This window comes from Eptatretus burgeri, chromosome 2, assembly GCF_056783735.1.
Source record: "Eptatretus burgeri isolate ZD-2024b chromosome 2, Ebu_testis_v1, whole genome shotgun sequence".
Lineage (NCBI taxonomy): Eukaryota > Metazoa > Chordata > Myxini > Myxiniformes > Myxinidae > Eptatretus > Eptatretus burgeri.
This window is the reverse complement of record NC_140962.1, coordinates 37,397,031-37,416,887: the sequence shown is the minus strand read 5'-3', so window position 1 is coordinate 37,416,887 and position 19,857 is coordinate 37,397,031. Positions and strand designations below refer to the sequence as shown.

Sequence of the window (19,857 nt, the reverse complement as noted above, 5' to 3'; positions counted from 1 at the left end):
TCAAAACATGGGGATTCTAACGGATTTTTTTTGTCGTATAGTCGAGTCTTAAAGGGTCTACAGCAGTGATCTTCACTATTTTTGACAAAGGGGGGCCGGTTTTGTCAATAAGACATCAGTGTGAGAGCCGCCACACTGCCTGCAGGACTCCAAAATGGCTGCTATGAGTCCCCGACTCCAAATACTCTTCTTTTTTCATTGTGGTTACCGGGCTGCGAGTATTATTGTTTGTTTCCTGCCATCTACTTATGTTGTGATGTTACTTTCAGACTTCGTATTGGAACACTCCTTCGAAACCATTGGGTCAATTTGATGGCATTTCAGGTGGATTTGGATGGAGTGTTTTCACATTTGTGTATTATCAGCCGCACGTCAGGGGCTGCACTTTAGGCCACCAAGGGTTTTTTTGTAGTATCGTCGAGTCTTAAAGGTTCTACAGCAGTGATATTCTCTAATTTTTAGAAGGGGGCCACTTTTGCCGATACCCTGCTCACTACCCTGTCAGCTCAGGTGGCTGCATTCCAGAACCTTCAGCTTCTTGATGTTGGAGACAACAAGGTGCTTGGGAAGGTGACAATAGTTAATTATTATGGGCAAAAAAGAACACTATGGAGTTGTTTTTTTTTTAATATACAGCATATGTTGACTCAGGTTCCAATTGCGTGTGGAACTTTTTGGGACTTTTGGATCAATGAAGAACAGGTGTCTACAGAGTCTACAGAGTCTAGGAGTCTTTGCGTCTTCTGTGTCCTTGGGAGCTTTTTGGGAGTTTTGGGTCCTCGGGAACTTTTTAGGACTCTTGGGTCCTCAATTTTTGGATCATCAGAGACTTTTGGGTCCTCTGGGACTTTGGGAACTTTTTGGGACTTTTGGGTCCTCAGGGTTTTTTGGGTCTTACAGGTCTTGGTGAAATAAAATTAAGATTTTAAATGTTAAAGAATTTTGTTTTCAGAAGGATAAAACATGAGGAGGCCATTGATGCAATGTCTTTTACACCACCTTATTTAACACGTCACATTAGTTCTTCATGCCTGTTGTTTGTGTTCTTTATAATGTCTTTAAAAGCAGTAATTTTCTTGTTTGTTATTTGATTTTCAATGTTGTTTGACTGCCAGACAGGCAGACAGAGTAAAAAAATAAATTAAATAAATCTCACTTCTCTCTGTGCATGCACTATCAGGACTAATTCAGAGCCATAGTAGGTGACTGTTAAACTACAGGTTCATTTTCTGATTCTTGTTCCGATTCGTGTTCAAAATATAATATTCAATTCAAATCAAGTTGTTCCTCGATCATAAACTGACGTTTGTAAACAGACAGAGACAGACAAAGTGAACCAATCGCTTCACCCCGCTTTTCGCTTTGCGTCCACTGAATAATGACTAGGCATTTTGTCGCAAATGCGAGTGACAGTAGATGCACAAACTGCATGTTTGGTTGACTTAGATCTGAACTTTACCCCTCTTGCTGCCGTACAGAGCAGGTAAAATACCAATGGACATATCTGTTCCATAGGACAATGGCCTGCAATCACTTGATGAGCTGTCTTCGCTGGAATCTCTTTGGGGCTTAACGTCGCTCCATGTACCTCGTAACCGCCTTACCACGTTGCCTGACCACTTACGGTTCCTCAGAAGCCTTGAGGCACTGGATGTCACTGCAAACTCTCTGCGGAGTTTGCCATCAGGCCTCTTCTTTTGCGTACGCTTGAGAGAGCTTTCCCTTGCTCGCAACTTGCTCACTACCCTGCCAGCTCAGGTCGCTGCATTCCAGAACCTTCAGCTTCTCGATGTTGGAGACAACAAGGTGCTTGGGAAGGTGTCATTAATTAATTATCATGGGCAAAAAAGAACAATATGGAGTTGTTGTTTTTCTAATATACAGTATATGTTGCCTAAGTTGGAGAGGCTGCTTTGGAAACAATATTTATTGAATTAAACACATGGATGGGTTCTTCCTATATTTCCCATCTTCTTTCTCCCAATCACTTTTTTACTTGTGCTTCCGGTGATTTTCAACCCTCTCCCACATACATGTTCTAATACCTTATCTATCAAGTTCTCCCCATAGACATCCTCCTCCTCCTCTGCCCTCCAGGTCTACGTCCACTCCTGATACCTCTACCCCTCTCTATGTTTTGTTGTAGCACGTGAACGGCATTACATCAAATGTTTTCGCCAAATAAAAATCTGAAGTGTCGAAGGTTGAATGAAGGAAATTGTAAATACATTATATGAAGGATAAAACATAAGGAGACAATGTATATTACACAAAGGCCAAGGACTTAGGTCACATGATGGATGTGATAATGCAGTCTCAGTCTCAGTCTCAGTCTCTCTCTCTCAATTGTTGTCCATCATGGCTTTCTGATGTGGAAAATTGAATCGTCCGCCTGTCCACAACATAGCTCCTAATTTTCCAACATTTAATTCACTATTTTGGTTGAAGCTTAAAGATTTAATCTCTCTGTTCTTGCTGACTTGCCCATCTCAATATCCTAGTATTTATAGGATCTGTTATGAATATTGCCATAATTGTGTTTTGATAGTGTTTTGACATAGATAAGCAATCCCTATTGATCGATTTATCAAGATTAAATTATACCTGTTGTTGAGAACAAGTGCCTGTTGGCCATTAGTGAAAAGTAGATGTTAGAATACCATTTCGTTATTGAAGACAGTGTGACCAAGAATATCAAGAATTCCATTTTTAAGAATTCAAGAATTCCGTATTTATAGCTGTAGTTCTGAAGTTATCATGAGTACAAAGCCACAATTCCCATGTTTTTGTCGGGTCAGCCGTGGTGTAAGTTTTGACCAGTTCTTCACGAACCGACTGGCCAGGTATATGATATTTAACTGGATCTGATTAGAGCAGGAATTTTGAATTCTGGCTAGAGTAACAGCAATACTTCGCCTAATTTTTGCGAACGACACCGTGGAATGTTTAACCTCCACCATGACAGCTTAACGCAAGCAGACGGGAAACCCAGCTTAACATCAATTCAAGGGACAGCATATTTTGTGATGCAACACCCTGTCTGGAAAGCACCAATCCTGCAGCTTATAGTCAGGCCACAAAAATAAAACACAAACTAGAAAGCACAGAGGTAAGTCAAATACCTCTGCACCATCCTGCCAGACACCCTCATTCTTCAAAAAAAACAAAAAAAAAACAAAGTGTACATAGATGCAGGAGGTAGAAATGTACACAGAATGACTTCCAAAGGTAAATAAGTTTTGTCCAATTACCGTACTGCAACATCAAATTAAATTCTGAAACTTTGAAGTCTCTGCTTGGGTGTTAAGAAATCTCCGTGAGATTGTCTTAAAATCTGATGCACAGGTGACACATTTGCCTTCGATTTTGCTCGTATGGATTTGATTATCGGTCTGACTATAAACTGTCTGATTGGTACTTCATAGGCAGGGCATTGAATTAATGAGTGTGTAATATCTTGGGTGGGGAATTAAGCTGTGGACCCGTCAGTGAGCATCAATTGCTGGTGAATCATTAAAGATCGCATAATTTATTTTGACAAAGAGGAGGTGAGATATCACTGGTACACTGGCCAAATTCAAAATTCCTATACTGACTATCTCTAAGAACTGCAACTCCCCAAGATGGGACTCTATAGTCTGGCATCCTATGACACTGCATGGATTAATGGACCAGTTGAAACACTGAAACATATGACAAGTAACAGGAACAGACTGTGCTGATGTCATCATACATGTATTTTTTTTTTTTTTGTATACCTTGGTCGAGGTTCGTATGAGAGCTAACACACAACTCACAGCAAGGAGGCATGAGACAAGAGGGGCGGGAGTGGAAGGGACAAAACATTGGGGAACAGACACATTAGGTGAACTGTGGAAGGGAGAGGGATGGGGATGGGACGGGGAACATGCGAAGAGAAGATGGACATTTCAGGGACTTTCAGGAAGGAAAGCAGGAGAAATGAAGGAAGTGGGCTTGGGTGGATTATCGGGGGTAGAAAAGATCGAGGATTTGGATGGGGGAAGATAAGAGGTGGTGGTGAACAGCTGTTTTGAAAGCCTGGAGGGAAGAATGGGAAAGAATAGAGTGAGGAAGTTTATCCAAAGGCGGGAAAAAAGAGGAATGAAAGAGTGAAGATGAGCAGTGATTCGTGATTTTGGTAGTTTTACCAGAAGGGGGTTGTTGGCGGACCTTGAGCGCCCCGTGGAAATGTGGTGGGGACAAATCGCAGAGAGAGCAGGGGCGCAAAGCTGGAGAGGAGTCGGTAGAAGACAGAAAGACCACCGACCAACCTGCGGTGATTGAGTGAGAGGCCCAAAGACTCAGCTTCATTGCGGGAGATGCCGATGATCTTAAATGCCCTGGTTTCGACAGCGTGAAGCCAAGAAAGGTGGGAGGCAGGAGCACCAGCCCAGAGGGGAGAGCAGTACTCCATCAGGCTACGGACAAAAGCTTTGTAAGTGGTCAGGAGCTCAAGAGGGCCGAGGAAGGACTTTGCACGACGGAGGATTCCCAGTCGCCAACTGGCTTTTGAGGCGAGGTTGGAAATGTGACTTTCCCAGGAAAGGTCATGGCAGATAGTGAGACCTAGAAGCTTGAAAGAAAAGACTTCTTCCAGAGGATTGTTGAGAAAGTGGATGGGGGGGTTTTGTAAACGGTCCTTTCGAAGAGACATAGTGAGAGTGTGAGAGTTGTCTGGATTGAAAGACATGTTCCACGTGTTGGACCAGTTGGTGATTTTATCCAGATCTGCAGTGAGCGAAGAAGCTGCTGCTTGCCGGTCTGAGGGATGACAGATGGTACGGCAGAGGGTGGAGTCATCGGCAAAGAGAAATAGAGGATTTTCCAGAGAGTCCGAGAGATCATTGATGAAAACCAGAAAAAGAACAGGGCCCAGAACGCTACCTTGAGGAACTCCAGCCTGCACAGGAAGAGGGGATGAAAGAACTCCATTTAGGGCCACACGTTGACTGCGACAGGAGAGGAAGTCTGCGAGCCATGAGTGGAGATGGCCTTGAATACCATGGGAAGAGAGTTTGGTAAGTAGGGCAGGGTGCCAGACTGTGTCAAAAGCACATGATATGTCCAGGGATACGGCTCGGATTTCCTGTCTGGCATTGAGGACCTCCATCCATTGATGGGAGAGCAGAAGCAGCATATCCAGGGTAGAGTGACCTGGTCTGAAACCAAATTGATGATTGGAAATCAAGCCATTGGAGAAGAGGAAGGATTTCATATCTGAGGCGATGATGGATTCCATCACCTTGCTGATGATTGGGAGAAGGCTGATTGGTCTGTAGTTACAGGGATCTGTTTTTGCACCTTTTTTATGCAGGGCAGTGATGTTCGCAGATTTCCAAGCAGATGGCAGATGACTTTGGGCAAATGAGAGGGTGAATAGAACAGAGAGAGGGTGAGCAAGAGCAGAAGAGCAGGCTTTGAGGACACGTGGGCTGATGCCGTCTGGACCGGTTGCAGAATCTGACTCGAGGTTTGAAAGCAAGCTCTCCACCTTGTCAGGAGAAAACGATACAGAGTCCAGGGACAGTTGGGTGCGACTGGGTAAAGTGGGTAGAGATAGTGATGGGTTTAGGACACACGATTTAGCTGCAAACACCGAGTTTAGACATTCAGCTTTATCACGTGTGGAATCAGCAGTGCGGCCATTTGAGGTAAGGGAGGGGATGGAGGGGGAACATACACCAGAAACAGATTTGATTAAACGCCACCAGGATTTTGAGGAGGGAGAGAGGTTTGAGAGTTCAGACTTGAGATGAGAAAGATGTTGTTTTCTGGCTCTCCTGAGGGTAGATACACACTTGTTCCGAGCTTTGTGGAAAGAACTGAGATTGCCCTCAGTTGGGTTTGCTTTCCATGAGGCAAAGGCAAGTTGTTTCGGGACAACTGCCTCGCCACAAGCTTCAGTAAACCAAGGGCGGGAGGAAGGGTAGGACAACTGAACACGAGAGGGGATAAATCTGTGCATGAGGGAGAGCAAGTTTCTTTGAAAGAATTCCCAGGATGAGTTGATGTTTGAGAAAGTAGTGATAGGAGACCAGTCTGTAAGTTTGATGGCTGCTCGGAGACCCTGCCAGTCGGCTTGAGTGAAATGCCAGACTCGACGGCGGTGAGGTGGTTCTCTGATAACAGCCAGAGAGATGTCCACTTTGACAAAGACGTGGTCAGAAGAACCAATTGGAGCGAAGGAAGAGCAGCAGATATTGTCAGGGAAATTTGTTCAAAATGTATTTGAACCTTTACAGCAACAAAATACAACTAGAACGGCACTTGTTAGAGTGTATACCTCCACCACGCTGAACAGTTTAGAATACAACATAACAACAATAAAAAGAGCAGAGATTGCATACCCTCGCCAGGACTTCTTTTGAGTGGTGTATTTTTTTTATAAGATTCAGGGTAAATCCAATATGGCTGCCAAACCATGTGACCTATGACATCATATGTCTGACCCTCTTGTTTCTCATGGATAGGTGGTCATATGTGTAAAGTTTCGCCTCGATATTTTCAACCATTTTAGAGAAGATTTTTGAAGGTTAAAAAAAACAAAAACCAATATGGTTGCCGAATCACGTGACCGATGACGTCGTCAAAAAATTTTTGTGGACCATTTTATCCCGAGATGACCCTCAAAATTTTTAATACTAATCGGATGTGGCGTTCTACTTATGCACGTCATAACGAGGGCTCTTTTGATGTCATAGAAAAATCACTCATTCCGCATGAGGAGTACCTGCTATGTGCCAAGCTTCAATTTTTTCGTTGGTGCAGTTTCAGAGATACAGAGGTCCAAAGTTTTTTCCATGTTTCAAATATGGCTGCCACACCACATGACCGATGCCGTTATAATTATGATTACAACATGCTACATGAGCAGCCGCACTAATGGTGAGAATTTCATCTCAATCCGACAAATGGTTGTGGAGAACAACATGAAAGTTTTGTGCGGACAAACAAACAGACAAACAAACAAACAAACAAAACAATGAAAAAAATTGTGCTTAGCACGACACTTGACGAATTAGTTGACCTTTCCGTGTGGTGGTCCAAGCTGTAATGTCATGGAATGTGTGGTGTTTATTTGTTCGTACATTAATAAAATGACGCGACGTCACAAACAACAATTATCAGGCGCGCGTTGTCATGGCAACGGCAGCAGATTGAAAATTTTCACAACTCATTTAAAGCCACCATGTGACATTCAACAACTTATCATCGGTGCTTGTTGTCTTCATTCTGATCGTAGAAAATATTTGAAAATACCAAGGAACATTGCTTTTCAACCAGCTTTACGATCCCGTTATCAGGTTTGAAATATGTTGTAAAACAAAAAACACGTATTTTATATGTGTTTTTCATGTTTTGGGTGACCCTGACCTTGACCTTGGGTCAATTTCGATCAAACTTTGTACACATGTTAATATGACATGCATAAATAGACAGTATAATTTTCAATTTAATAACTGCAAAACTGTTTGAGAAATAGCCATGTGCAATTCACAAAATTCCCCATTGGTTTCTAATGGGCGATAATATAAAGTGATGCAGAATCCAGATCCTGATCTTGAACATCACTAAAAGTCACATATCTTTTTGCACTGTGGATTTCTATCAGCTGTTAAAATTTCATCCAAATCGGTTAAGAATGGTGACCTGTAGAACGAATAGAATTTTTTTTAAATCACGCCAATAGCTAAAAACTTTGACGTCATCCGCTTGCGAAAACTGTGCATAATTTGTACTAACATGCATTTTAAAACATTTAGATATTCCATTGAAGTTTGTTTTGGCGTCAACAGGAAGTCGCTACGACTTCCGGTTACTGAATTATGTTCAAAAGCTTGTTTTCACCTTTTTTTGACGCAACGTCGTGACGTTAAGTGCGATTATGACGTGATTTGATCCCAGACAATTTCAGCAAGATTGGCCATCACGTGTTAAAATTTGAGAACGATTGCTTCAGTAGTTTTGGCTGCACACGAGCGTAAATATATTTTTTTTTAAAATGACGTCAATAGGCAAAGCTTTGACATCATATGCTTGCGAAAACTATGCGTAATTTGTAACAAGATGCATTTAGTAATCATTTAGATATTTGAATGAAGTTTAATTTGGCGTCAACCGGAAGTCGCTACGGCTTCCGGTCACCGAGTTATGTCCAAAAATGTGTTTTCATGTTGTGTGACGTCACGTCGTGACGTTTAGTCCGATTAAGACGGGGTTTGGATGCGGACCGTCCCAGGTGGATTGCCTATCAGGTGTAAAAATTTAAGAACGACTGGTCCAGCCGTTTGGGCTGTAGACGACCAGACAAACAAACAAACAAACCAACAAACGGAACAGACCAACATACTTGACAAAATCGAAGATTTCGCCAAGTAATAACCAAGTGGAAGTGGCAAAAATTTAGCTCGGTTTATTCATGAAGTTCATTTACTTCAAATCGTAAAAATGAAGCAGTAATGAGGCAATTAAACTGTACAAACAGTTCTTGCTACATTACCAGCTGTTGCTGCATCCATTCCCAATCTTATCCCATTATTACCTCCGCCATCGAAGGTAAAGGAGGTTATGTTTTCACCCCTTTCTGTTTGTCTGTCTGTCTGTCTGTCTGTCTGTGTGCAGGATATCTCAAAAAGTTGTGGAAGGATTCGAACGAGACTTGATGGACGTATTGGGTGTGTGACAAGGAAGAATTGATTCAATTTTGGTGAAGATCCAGATCCAGATAGGAGAATGATTAAATTTCTAAAGTGATTCTTCACTGTTGATAGGGCCAAAAACGATATAGTACTGTACAGCATGACATTTCAAAAATGTATTGAGCCCGATATGTTCTTGTGGATCAGGCATTGAGTGCCGGAGGTATGCGCTCTACCGGGTGCCCTTGTAGTTCACTTTGAATTTCTACTTGACTTAGTGTTGAAACTTGCTTGAACAAATTATGGGCATTTCTGTACAGAGAATCGAAAATCTAAAGGCATATATTATTTATATGTATACAATCGTCGAACAACACAACAAATTATACCATAGTACATACAGGAGGGTAAGCAAACACCCTTGCATTTTGATGCCACTTCATCATGTTACTGGCCAACTCGTTATCACTTTCTGAACAACCCAGGGCAGCCTGAAATTGAACATGATTAAACATTACAGAGAGTTTTATTTTTTTGATTTTGTATATGAAATGTCGGCTCATGGGTAAGGTGACAAGATGGCAGAGGGTAAAAAGGAAATATACTGACAGTCGTGCAGTGGAGAAACTGATTGATGCAACAAGCAAGGGAATGAAAGAACAGCAAAGGAGACATTGGAAAAGTACAATAACTTTACGAATGTTTATTTTAAATTGCGAGTTGGTTCAAGGCAGCTGCCTCACCACAAGATTCAGTGTACCATGAGAGGGAAGAAGGGTAAGATAACTGAAGACAAGATGGGATAATCTGTGCATAAGAGAGAGCAGGATTCTGTTGAAGAATTCCCAGGCTGAGTTAATATCAGGGGTGGGAGTTAGAGAACACCAGTCATGAAATGTGTTGGTTAAAGCGTCCGCTCTGAGTCTGGGACGTCAGCAGCTCGAACCCTGGCAGAGTCGTACCAAATACTTCAGAAATGGGACTTGCTGCTTCCTTGCTTGACGCTCAGCATTTAAATGGATGGAGCATGGACAATCCCCATCAGTTGGCATCCACGGGGAGGAGGAAATTCTTCACGAGGAAATGCCCCGCCAAGTGCGGTGAGAAAAACGGCGCCATTGTTGTGACGTCACTGTTACCCAGAGTATTCCGGGAAGTGAAAGCACTTCCCCCAAGCTCAGTGGCTGTGTTAAATGTTTGTTTTGGCAGTATGTACATGTATGTGTGTGGCAGCTCCATTACGAGCCTTAGACCTTTTATAAAAAAAGTGAGATGGCTGCTTGCAGTTCCTGCCAGTATGCCTGAGTGAACTGCCAGACTCACCGACGGTGAGGTGGCTCTCTGAGAATAGCCAAAGAGATCTTGACTCTCACAAGCACATGATCAGATGAACCAAATGGATCAGAGGAAGAGCAGGAGACATTAGCGGGGAGGTTTATCATTACCAAATCTGGAAGGGAGGATTTGCCATTGGCAGAAATCCAGGTGAGAAAGTTCACAGATTGAGTCAGTCCCATGGAGTCACAGAGGTCCTTTGCTGAAGTGCGATGGCTGGTAAGAGTGGTACCAACACCCAGTAAAGTGGCATGGTGACAATTGAAATTGCCACATATGAGGAAGAGAGAGTTGGGATGAGTGGTCAAAAGTTGGTCCATGTCATCTCAGAGAGATGTAGATGGAGTCCTCACTGTTTGGAGGATGGAACAACACACATACAAACAGGAGGTGAGAGCAGAGGGAAGTTGCAGCCAGAGGTATTCCTGTAGTTTGGGAGGTGTAAGGGAAGTACATGGAGAGTAAGAAATGGAATTATTGATGTACAGTGCGAATTCACCAACAGGATGGGGTTCATGTGTCAAACCTTTGGAGACAACAGCCAGGGAGGAATATAAAGGAGTCAGTAATATTCTATGGGAGGAAGGATTGTGTTAAACAAATGATGTCTGGTTTATCAACAGTGGTCTCGATTGAGAGATATGTCGGGTTGGAGTGGAGGCCTCAGATGTTTGAGGTTCACACAGTTCAGGACAAGGGAAGAGGTGCTGTTGGCAGGATGCAGAAATGTGGAAAGGAGCGAGAAGGGGCGTTATAGGGCCGAATCTGTGAGGGTGTGGGGTGAAGGGAAGGTTTTGAGGAGGTGGTGTGAGGGTGAATGCAGAAAGAGGAAACATGAAGTGGAAGGATGCTGAAGAGGGGAACACATAGAAGGGGTGGGGTTGGAAGGACACAGGCATGTCGCCGATGTGGGGTATGGTACTGAAATGGAGTGATTTGATGCCATTGATGGATGTGAAGGAGAATTGATTGCCTTGTGGACCCTCTGCAAACTGGACTTATAAAGATTCCCAATCTGAATATATGGAGACAGACATCATGGGAGGGGTGGAATGAAAGATTGTTGAAGGCACGAAGGATAGTGGTGCTGTCGGTACAGGAGGAGGGTTGACATACAAAGCGTTTTAGAGTGAGACAGGTTTGGTAAATAAGTCTTGTGACGAAAAACAAGAATATAAATACAATGAAGAGCAAGAACACATGGAGTGTTCCTGATGTTGAAATAAGGAAAGTGAAGCATTTTAAAATATCATTGAAAGTTTTTTAAACAAGGAGCATTTCATTCAATGAAGATTCAATTTGGAGATATTGAGAAAAATAAGGGATAAAGAATGAAGGAGAGAAAGTCCAGACAGAAGGATGTACAGGCAGATTGAGTTTGTGATTTTTTTTTTGATTGATTAAAAGTTGGAGGGGGATCGGATAAAGTTGAGGAAATTGAAATGACAACACTCAGGAGAAAAGAAGTGGAAAGAGCCATGCGGCATCAGAGCAGAGACAGATTTGCATGGCAGTGAGCAAGGGCCTTATGGGCAGGCAGGCCTGAGTCACACACACACAAATTCGACCACACAACACACGGTATGGTTTAACACAGACAATATGGTGAGGGACTTCTGGTTCTGGGTTTGGAGAGACGGCAGGGTCTTTCAGGACTCTGCTGACGATCTCAAAGTTATGTTTCCGGTCGTTATCTGTCCCGTTTTAACTGTTTATTTTCTCACCTACATGCTACTGTGTGTTCCTAGTTCAGTTTTGTTTCAAAAATCGTGCTATTTTGTGAGTTTTCGTCGACCATGTCTTTCCGGGTCCTTCGAGGCCGACCCATCCTTCCCCTCTAGGTGTACGATTGTGTTTATTTGTATTCTCTCCCAATTACCTTCAATTACTATCTTCCCCACTTTCCCCCATCCCTCTCAACTAAACACTCTGTTTCTTGTCTTAAATCCAAAACAAACAAACAAACAAACAAACAAACAAACAAACAAACAAACAAACAAACAAACAAACAAACAAACAAAAAAAACCTACCTTTATCCTTGCACACCCACGAGTCCCGATCCTTCTCTTCCTCCACTTCTTCTTCTTCTTCCACCTTTTGCCGGCACACCATCTTTATTCTACTTGAGCTGACCCTCTCTCACCATCACCTTCACGATTTCTTCCAACAACCTTCCATTCCCGAATCTTACCCATTCTTCAAAAATACATCAAAAATTAATAATTTTCCTTGTATCCTTTCGATCGAAACACCTCCTGTAACCACGTGTCTCTTTCCATCCCCTTCCTGATACATTTCATCGACCCAGCAGCTTCACTCTGTGTTTGCAGTTCCAAATTCACCACACACCTCCACGTTTTTACTTCAACCTTCCCTCTTCCGAATGTTACGCAATCCTTATTTAAAATAAATAAATAAATTCACTTTTGACTATACACCTCCCATCGTCACGTGCTTCTCCAATAACCACGTGATCTGTTTCCACCCCCTGCGTTTACTGATCCAAATTCTCCATTCACCTCACAATTTTTTCTACACTTCCATTATCTAATCTGATGAAAACTCTCTCAAACAATACTAATAATAATAAAAATTTAAACGATCTCTTATAATGCTTCATCTTCCTCTTTCACACGTGTGGTTCTGTTGACTGTGTCATAATGCACTACTCTTCTTCGACTTCAACAGACTGCTTTCAGTTCGACCTTTCCTTCACACCTTGCCTAAAAAAATCCAACTGTTACAGCGTTTCTTCTCTCCATTCTCTTAATTCGCCTTTATTGCATCAATCAAGAATTGTCTTTAATTGCATCTCTGACCGAATTTTTTTTTTTTAACCCCAGTTTGCAATGAATGCTCACATTCCATCAACTATTATTTTTTTCCAACTACAGTGCCAAATCACCCCTCCCTCTCAAAGCAACCGTCACACCCTTCTCGCTCCAAGCCTCCCTCTCACCTCTCTCAAAAACTCCCCCCTCACCTTTCTCCCTCAAGTCTCCCCACTCACCCTTCTCCCACCATTCACCCCCCCAACCTCACCCTTCTCAAGGTTTCCCCCCCTCTCATCCACAAAGCTGCCTCCTTCCCCTGCCCTCTCACCACTCCACCTCCTGTGAAGCCTGGTGTTGGCTCAGTGGTGAGGGTGGCGGCTTGGAATCCGAGGGTCCTGAGTTGAAGCCCCATCGGCCGCTGAATTAATACACCAGGGGGTTGACTCAGCCTGTCATCCTTCCGAGGTCGGCAAAATGAGTACCAGTTCCAGTGTGTGTACTGGTAGAGGGGCACTGCATCAGCGACACAGTCGCACTTCAAGAAATGATAGCTACCCCGGCAGCTAAGCTGCCATACGACCACCACTCCACCTCCTCAAATCCTCAACTGCCTTCTGCCCCCTCTCCCCCAGCACCACAGAGCCTTTTCTCCTCCTCATCCGGCCCCCTCCCCGTGCTATTCAACAACCCCCCACACTCTTTCAACAACCCTCCTTACCTTCCCCCTCCTCCCTTGTCCAACCCTCCCCCTCCGCTCCCATCCCCTGCACCCAAAGCCTCCTCCCCTCCCTCCTCATTAACAGTGTGGACCTCAAATATCTGGGGCCTTCGCTCAAACCTTACAGATCTTTCCATACAGGTTGCCACTGACAAACCAGACATAATCTGCCAAAGAGAAACTTTCCTCCCTCAAGATGTCTCTGACTCCCAAGTATCTCTCCCTGGTTACTCCCTCTTCCGGAATGACAGACCTGAGCTTCGTCCTGGTGGTGGAGTTGCTCTCTTCATCAAAGACTCTATTCCTCACTCTCCATGCACTGCTCTCACTCCCCCACACCCCCAGGAATACCTCTGGCTACGGCTTCCCCTCCACTCCCACCTCATATTTATGTGTGCACTGTACCATCCACCAAACAGTGACGACTCCATTTACATCTCGCTCGCTGAAAACATAGACCAACTTCTATCTTCTCATCCAAACTCTCTCTTCCTCATTCATGGTGACTTTATTTGTCATCTTGCCAGTTGGCGAGGTGTGGGTACCTCTCTCACCTGTCATGGCACTTCAGCAAAAGCTTTGTGCAACTCATTGGGACTGACACAATCGGTCAATTTCCTGACCCGGATCTCAACCAATGTTACTCCATCTCTTTTGGATCTGATTTTGACAAATTTCCCTAAAAATATCTGCTGTTCTTCCTCCGCACCAATTGGTTCTTCTGACCACGTGCTTGTCAAAGTGGACATCTCTCGGCTGTTATCAGAGAACCACCTCACCGCCGTCGAGTCTGGCATTTCACTCAAGCCGACTGGCAGGGTCTCCAAGCAGCCATCAAACTTCAAGACTGGGCTTCCATCGCTACTTTCTAAAACATAAACTCATCCTGGGAATTCTTTCAAAGAAACTTGCTCTCCCTCATGCACAGATTTTTCCCCTCTCGTCTTCAGTTGTCCTACCCTTCCTCCCGCCCTTGGTTCACTGAAGCTTGTGGTGAGGCAGTTGTCCAAGAAACAACTTGCCTTTGCCTCATGGAAAACAAACCCAACTGAGGGTAATCTCAGTTCCTTCCATAAAGCTCAGAACAAGTGTGTATCTACCCTCAGGAGAGCCAGAAAACAACATCTTTCGAAGCTCAAGTCTGAAGTCTCAAACTTCTCTCCATCCTCCAAATCCTGGTGGCATCTTATCAAATCTATTTCTGGTGTATGTTCCCCCTCCATCCCTCCCTTACCTCAAATGGCAACACTGCTGATACCACACGTGAAAAAGCTGAATACCTAAATTCGGTGTTTGCATCAAAATCTTGTGTCCAAAACCCATCGCTTTCTGTATCCACCTTACCCAGTTGCACCCAACTGTCTCTGGACTCTGTGTCCTTTTCTCCTGACAAGGTGGAGAGCTTGCTTTCAAACCTCGACTCAGATTCTGCAACTGGTCCAGACGGCATCAGCCCACGTGTCCTAAAAACCTGCTCTGCTGCTCTTGGTCACCCTCACTCTGTTCTATTCACCCTCTCATTTGCTCAAGGTCATCTGCCATCTGCTTGGAAATCAGCAAACATCACTGCCCTGCATAAAAAGATGCAAAAACAGATCCTTGCCACTACAGACCAATTAGCCTTCTCCCAATCATGAGCAAGGTTATGGAATCCATCATTGCTTCAGACATTAAATCCTTCCTCTTCTCCAATGGCTTGATTTCCGATCATCAATTTGGTTTCAGACAAGGTCACTCGACGATGGATATGCTGGTTCTGCATTCCCAACAATGGATGGAGGTCCTCAATGGCAGACATGAAATCGAGCTGTATCCCTGGACATATCGCATGCTTTTGACACGGTCTGGCACCCTGCCCTACTCACCAAACTCTCTTCTTATGGTATCCAAGGCCATCTCCACTCATGGCTCGCAGATTTTCTCTACTGTCGCAGTCAACGAGTGGCCCTAAATGGAGTTCTTTCATCCCCTCTTCCTGTCCAGGCTGGAGTTCCTCAAGGGAGTGTTCTGGGCCCTGTTTTTTTTCTGGTTTTCATCAACGATCTCTCCGACTCTCTGGAAAATCCTTTATCTCTTTGCTGATGACTCCACCCTCTGCCGTACCATCTATCATCCCTCAGATCGGCAAGCAGCAGCTTCTTCGCTCACTGCAGATCTGGATAAAATCACAAACTGGTCCAACATGTGGAACATGTCTTTCAATCCGGACAAATCTTACACTCTCACTGTGTCTCTCCTAAAGGACCATTTGGCAATCACCCCCCCCCCCACATCCACTTTCTCAACAACCCTCTGGAAGAAGTCCTTTCTTTAAAGCTTATGGGTCTCACTGTCTGCCATGTCCTTTCTTGGGAAAGCCACATTTCCAACCTGGCCTCCAAAGCCAGTCGCCGACTGGGAGTTCTCCGTCGTGCAAAGTCCTTTCTTGGCCCACGTGAGCTCCTGACCACATAGAAAGCTTTCATCCGCAGCCTGATGGAGTACTGCACTCCCCTCTGGGCTGGTGCTTCTGCCTCCCACCTTTCTCGGCTTCACGCTGTGGAAACCAAGTCATTTCGGATCATTGGCATCTCCCGCCATGAGGCCGAGTCTTTGGGACTCTCACTCTCTCACCGCAGGCAGGTCGGTGGTCTTTATGTCTTCTACCGTCTCCTCTCCAGTCTCGCCCCCCCTGCTTTGTCTGCAATTTGTCCCCACCATTTTCTGCAGGGCGCTCAAGGTCCGCCAACAACCCCTTTCTGGTAAAATTACCATAATCACGAATCACTGCTCACCTTCACTCTTTCATTCCTCTTTTTTCCCGCCTTTGGATTAAACTCCCTCACTCTGTTCAATCCCATTCTTCCCTCCAGGCCTTCAAAACAGCTGTTCACCACGACCTCTTATCATCCCCCATTCAAATCCTCGATCTTTTCTACCCCCGATAATCCACCCCAAACCACTTCCTTCAAATTCCCTGCATTCCTTCCTGAAAGTCCCTGTAATGTCCATCTTGCATATCCCATGTTCCCTGCCCCATCCCTCTCCCCTCCACAGATCTCCTAATGTCTCTGTTCCACACTGTTTTGTCCTTCCCACTCCCTCCCCTCTTGTCACCTGCCCCCCTTTCTGTGCATTGTGTGTTAGCAATCACACGAACCTCGACAAGGTATACAAAAAAAAAAAAAACACCACGAAAATATAACAGAAAGACACGATAGATCTACTTTGGAAAAGTTATCTTTGAATAACTGGAAGGAGGAACTACAGATCCAATGCCCACGTACACAGACCTGGAACTGGACATCCCTAAATTAGATTAAAACCTCTGAGAATTAATTATTCCGTAATGTTAGTGTATCATGTCAAGAAAATTATGAGTTGATTATACATTTCTAACTTGAATCCCCGACACATTCACCTTCCAGATTTCCACAATCCCAGACGGCCTATTTTTATGCTCGCGTCTACAGACATTGCGTCTCGCTGGAAATGGTCTGCGCCAGATGCCAACACGCATCATGGATCTTGTCAACCTTTCCCTACTAGATGTACGTGGAAACCCATTGGAATCCCTGCCAGCTGAACTCGCCTCACTCCCCGGCCTGTGTCGACCTGGTGGTCTGCTTGCTGAAGATATCCATTTGGCTAGTCTGCCGCAAGATGTCCGTTCACAATTGATGCTTGATCCGAGCCTATCTCGATCCAGTGCTATTCATTCTTAAATATCCTTTCACTTGGTGGCAATTTTGATGATTATCTTCCTTTCTTTCTTTATCACTTTCTTGCTGCCTTTAAAGGTGATTCCACGAGTCTGTGCGAATCCCAGGTGATTATCTCTTGGGGGTTGACATGCTTGAATGATGTTTGCCCATGGAATGAACATACGCTGATGTGAATCCGAAGCAAATTTTAAAAATCAATGACATATTTTCCAGCACTGTATGTGATGGCATTTCAAATTAAAATGAAAGAATAAACCAGTTTCAGTTTATCATCTGTAAGATTACAGTGGAGTTGAACGTGAACATTTCTATGAATAACCAGTTCATAATCATGATATGTGGGAAAGAGAAGGTCTCATAGATTTGTGGTCTTTCGCGTTCCTTATTTTCTCCCCTTTCTTAGTCTTCAGCCCCATCTTCTCTACCCCACATATCGTATGTCTAATAGATGTGTGGGCCATTGCAGAGAGTTAATAGAATACATTACCCTGCACTGTCTTGAGAAACAAGTACATGGGCAGGGTTTCCAATTGGAAAATTTGATTGGTTATGATGACAAAAAAAATGCTGTAATATTTTGTCCAAGTACTGCTAAACAGAAGGGTTTTGAAAGTGATAAGAAGGCAATTTGTGTTCTCCAGTGTTCAAGTATATAGCTCAATTGAAAGAAATAAAGATTTTAAAGGTTGTTTAAAAAAGAAAAATTCTGGGGTTTCCCGCCATTGATGCAGCGTCTTTTACACCAACTTATTTAATGTTACCTTTGTTCTTCATGCCTGTTGTTTGTGTCCTTTATAACATCCTTAAAAACAGTAAATTTCCTGTTTGGAATGATTTTCAATTTTATTTGAACACCAGGTAGGCATACAGCACATAATTATCTCACACCTCTCCACACGTGCGCAGAGGCAGAGGCAGAGGCACACTAACTCAGAGGCAGAGTATTGTTAAACTACGGGTTTGTTTTCCAATATATGTTCCAAGTCGTGTTCAAAATATAACATGGTTTTCCGGATGGCTTTCCGGAGGGATGTCATTATTTGGTAGGTCGACCAAAGATGCGTTGGGTTGATAAACATCCGAGAGTGGTCAGAGTGCAATATCACTGATAAAAAATGGCAGTGCTGGAAAGACTGGTTGTGTCGAAAGTGGCACCAGTAGATCCGGTGGTGTATAATTTGAGGAGGCGACCACGGGCTTATGCCTTTGTCGAATGAAGATGTTCCTCAATCATAAACTGACGTTTGTAGACAGGACAGACAGACAGAAGTGAACAGATTGTTTAGGCCTGCTTTTCGCTTTGCGTGCACAGGATAATCAATGACACTAATTCTTATGCAAGAGAAAGCAAGGAAAATAAATGGAAAACAAAATCAAATGGATTGGGGGGTGGGGTGAGGGGGAGATGTAAGGAGTGAAAGCAAGACAACTTAGGAATGTTGGAAGGGTGATGAGATCAAGAGGATATGAAGAGCGATAATACTTTAGAGGAATTACCGGTTACAACCACAACAATTTACAAGACTGCGGTGACGAATGATGAACCTTTGAAGCAGTGGAGACGTCTAAGATATTTCGGCAACAGGCAACGCAGCACAGTTGGGAAAGAGGAGGCCCAAATGTGCTCCAAGCTCTTGAAATGTCACAGTGATGGTATGGTCTCGTAGAAACTGTGAAACATCTTGGGGAGCATCAACAGCATGCTGGTTGGCAAAGTGGATCAGGGTGAGAGAGCACTTGTAGTATCAGGAGGGTGTAAATGGGACATTTGAACCTGTACAACACCAAAGTGTGGAGGAGCTCCTTGTGAGCCAACAGCTATCCATATGTAATGCCCAACTGTGTCTGTGGACGTCCTAGTGCAGTTGGGTGACTATATATTTTTAGGAGGTTTGTGGCAGGATTTGCAGTTCGGCCACAGTAAAACGCTTCACTCTGTAAAACACAAGAAAAACGCAAAGAAAATTGAAAACCCACTCCGAAGGAGTACCTCCTGTGCGGCTGCCCTCTGCAGGGCACCACAGTGGATGACGGAATTGGGGCAAAGCCTTCAGGGCCCCCACTCTTTGATAATGGGAGTAAAACCACAGGGTAACCTTCCTGGGTCAGATTGCGATGGTGCATGTTGGGGTGGTGCTGAGGTGTCATCCACCAGACGGCGGTCTCCTTGGGTGGGTGCCTGGAATGTCCTCTCCCAAAGAGAAGATGATTACCCATCTCTGTTGTCATTTGAGCTCAAGCGGTTGAACAACGGTATTGTAGCACTCTCTGAGGTTCGGAGACTGGATTGTGGTGAGATTATGGTGGGTGGCTACACCAACGATTGGTTTGATCATTCTGATTTCTTTGCCGTGCCCAAGGAGTTTCTGTTGCTGTGTCCAAGAAGCTGACTCCAATGATAATTGAGGTAACACCGGTCAACGAGCGTATTATGAGACTAAGGATTCGTCACTCCTTAGGTGTTGGTTCCCTGGTCTCTGTATATGCTCCGACGGAGGTGAGTGATCTCACCGTGAAGGATGCATTCTCTGTGACTCTCGAGTCTGTGGTTGATCAGTGCCCCAGGCGAGATGCTGTTCCAGTCTTGGGGGATTTGAATGCATCAACTGGAACTGATATGCCTGGTGTTGGCTTCATGGTAAGGGTGGTGGGCTTGGGATCCTTG

The 19,857-nt window shown here is 44.2% G+C and overlaps 1 protein-coding gene across 1 annotated transcript in view; it reads left to right on the top strand.

The window, feature by feature from the left end:
* The window catches only part of LOC147031826 (volume-regulated anion channel subunit LRRC8C-like), a 115,041-nt gene extending 97,599 nt beyond the window's left edge, over positions 1-17,442 (top strand). Inside the window, exons 13-14 of the mRNA XM_085850063.1 lie at positions 1,516-1,806; positions 16,896-17,442. Coding sequence (XP_085706189.1) covers positions 1,516-1,806; positions 16,896-17,192 — 588 coding nt within the window. The 3' untranslated portion in view covers positions 17,193-17,442. The remainder of the gene's footprint in view (positions 1-1,515; positions 1,807-16,895) is intronic.
* Positions 17,443-19,857: the final 2,415 nt, after the last annotated feature.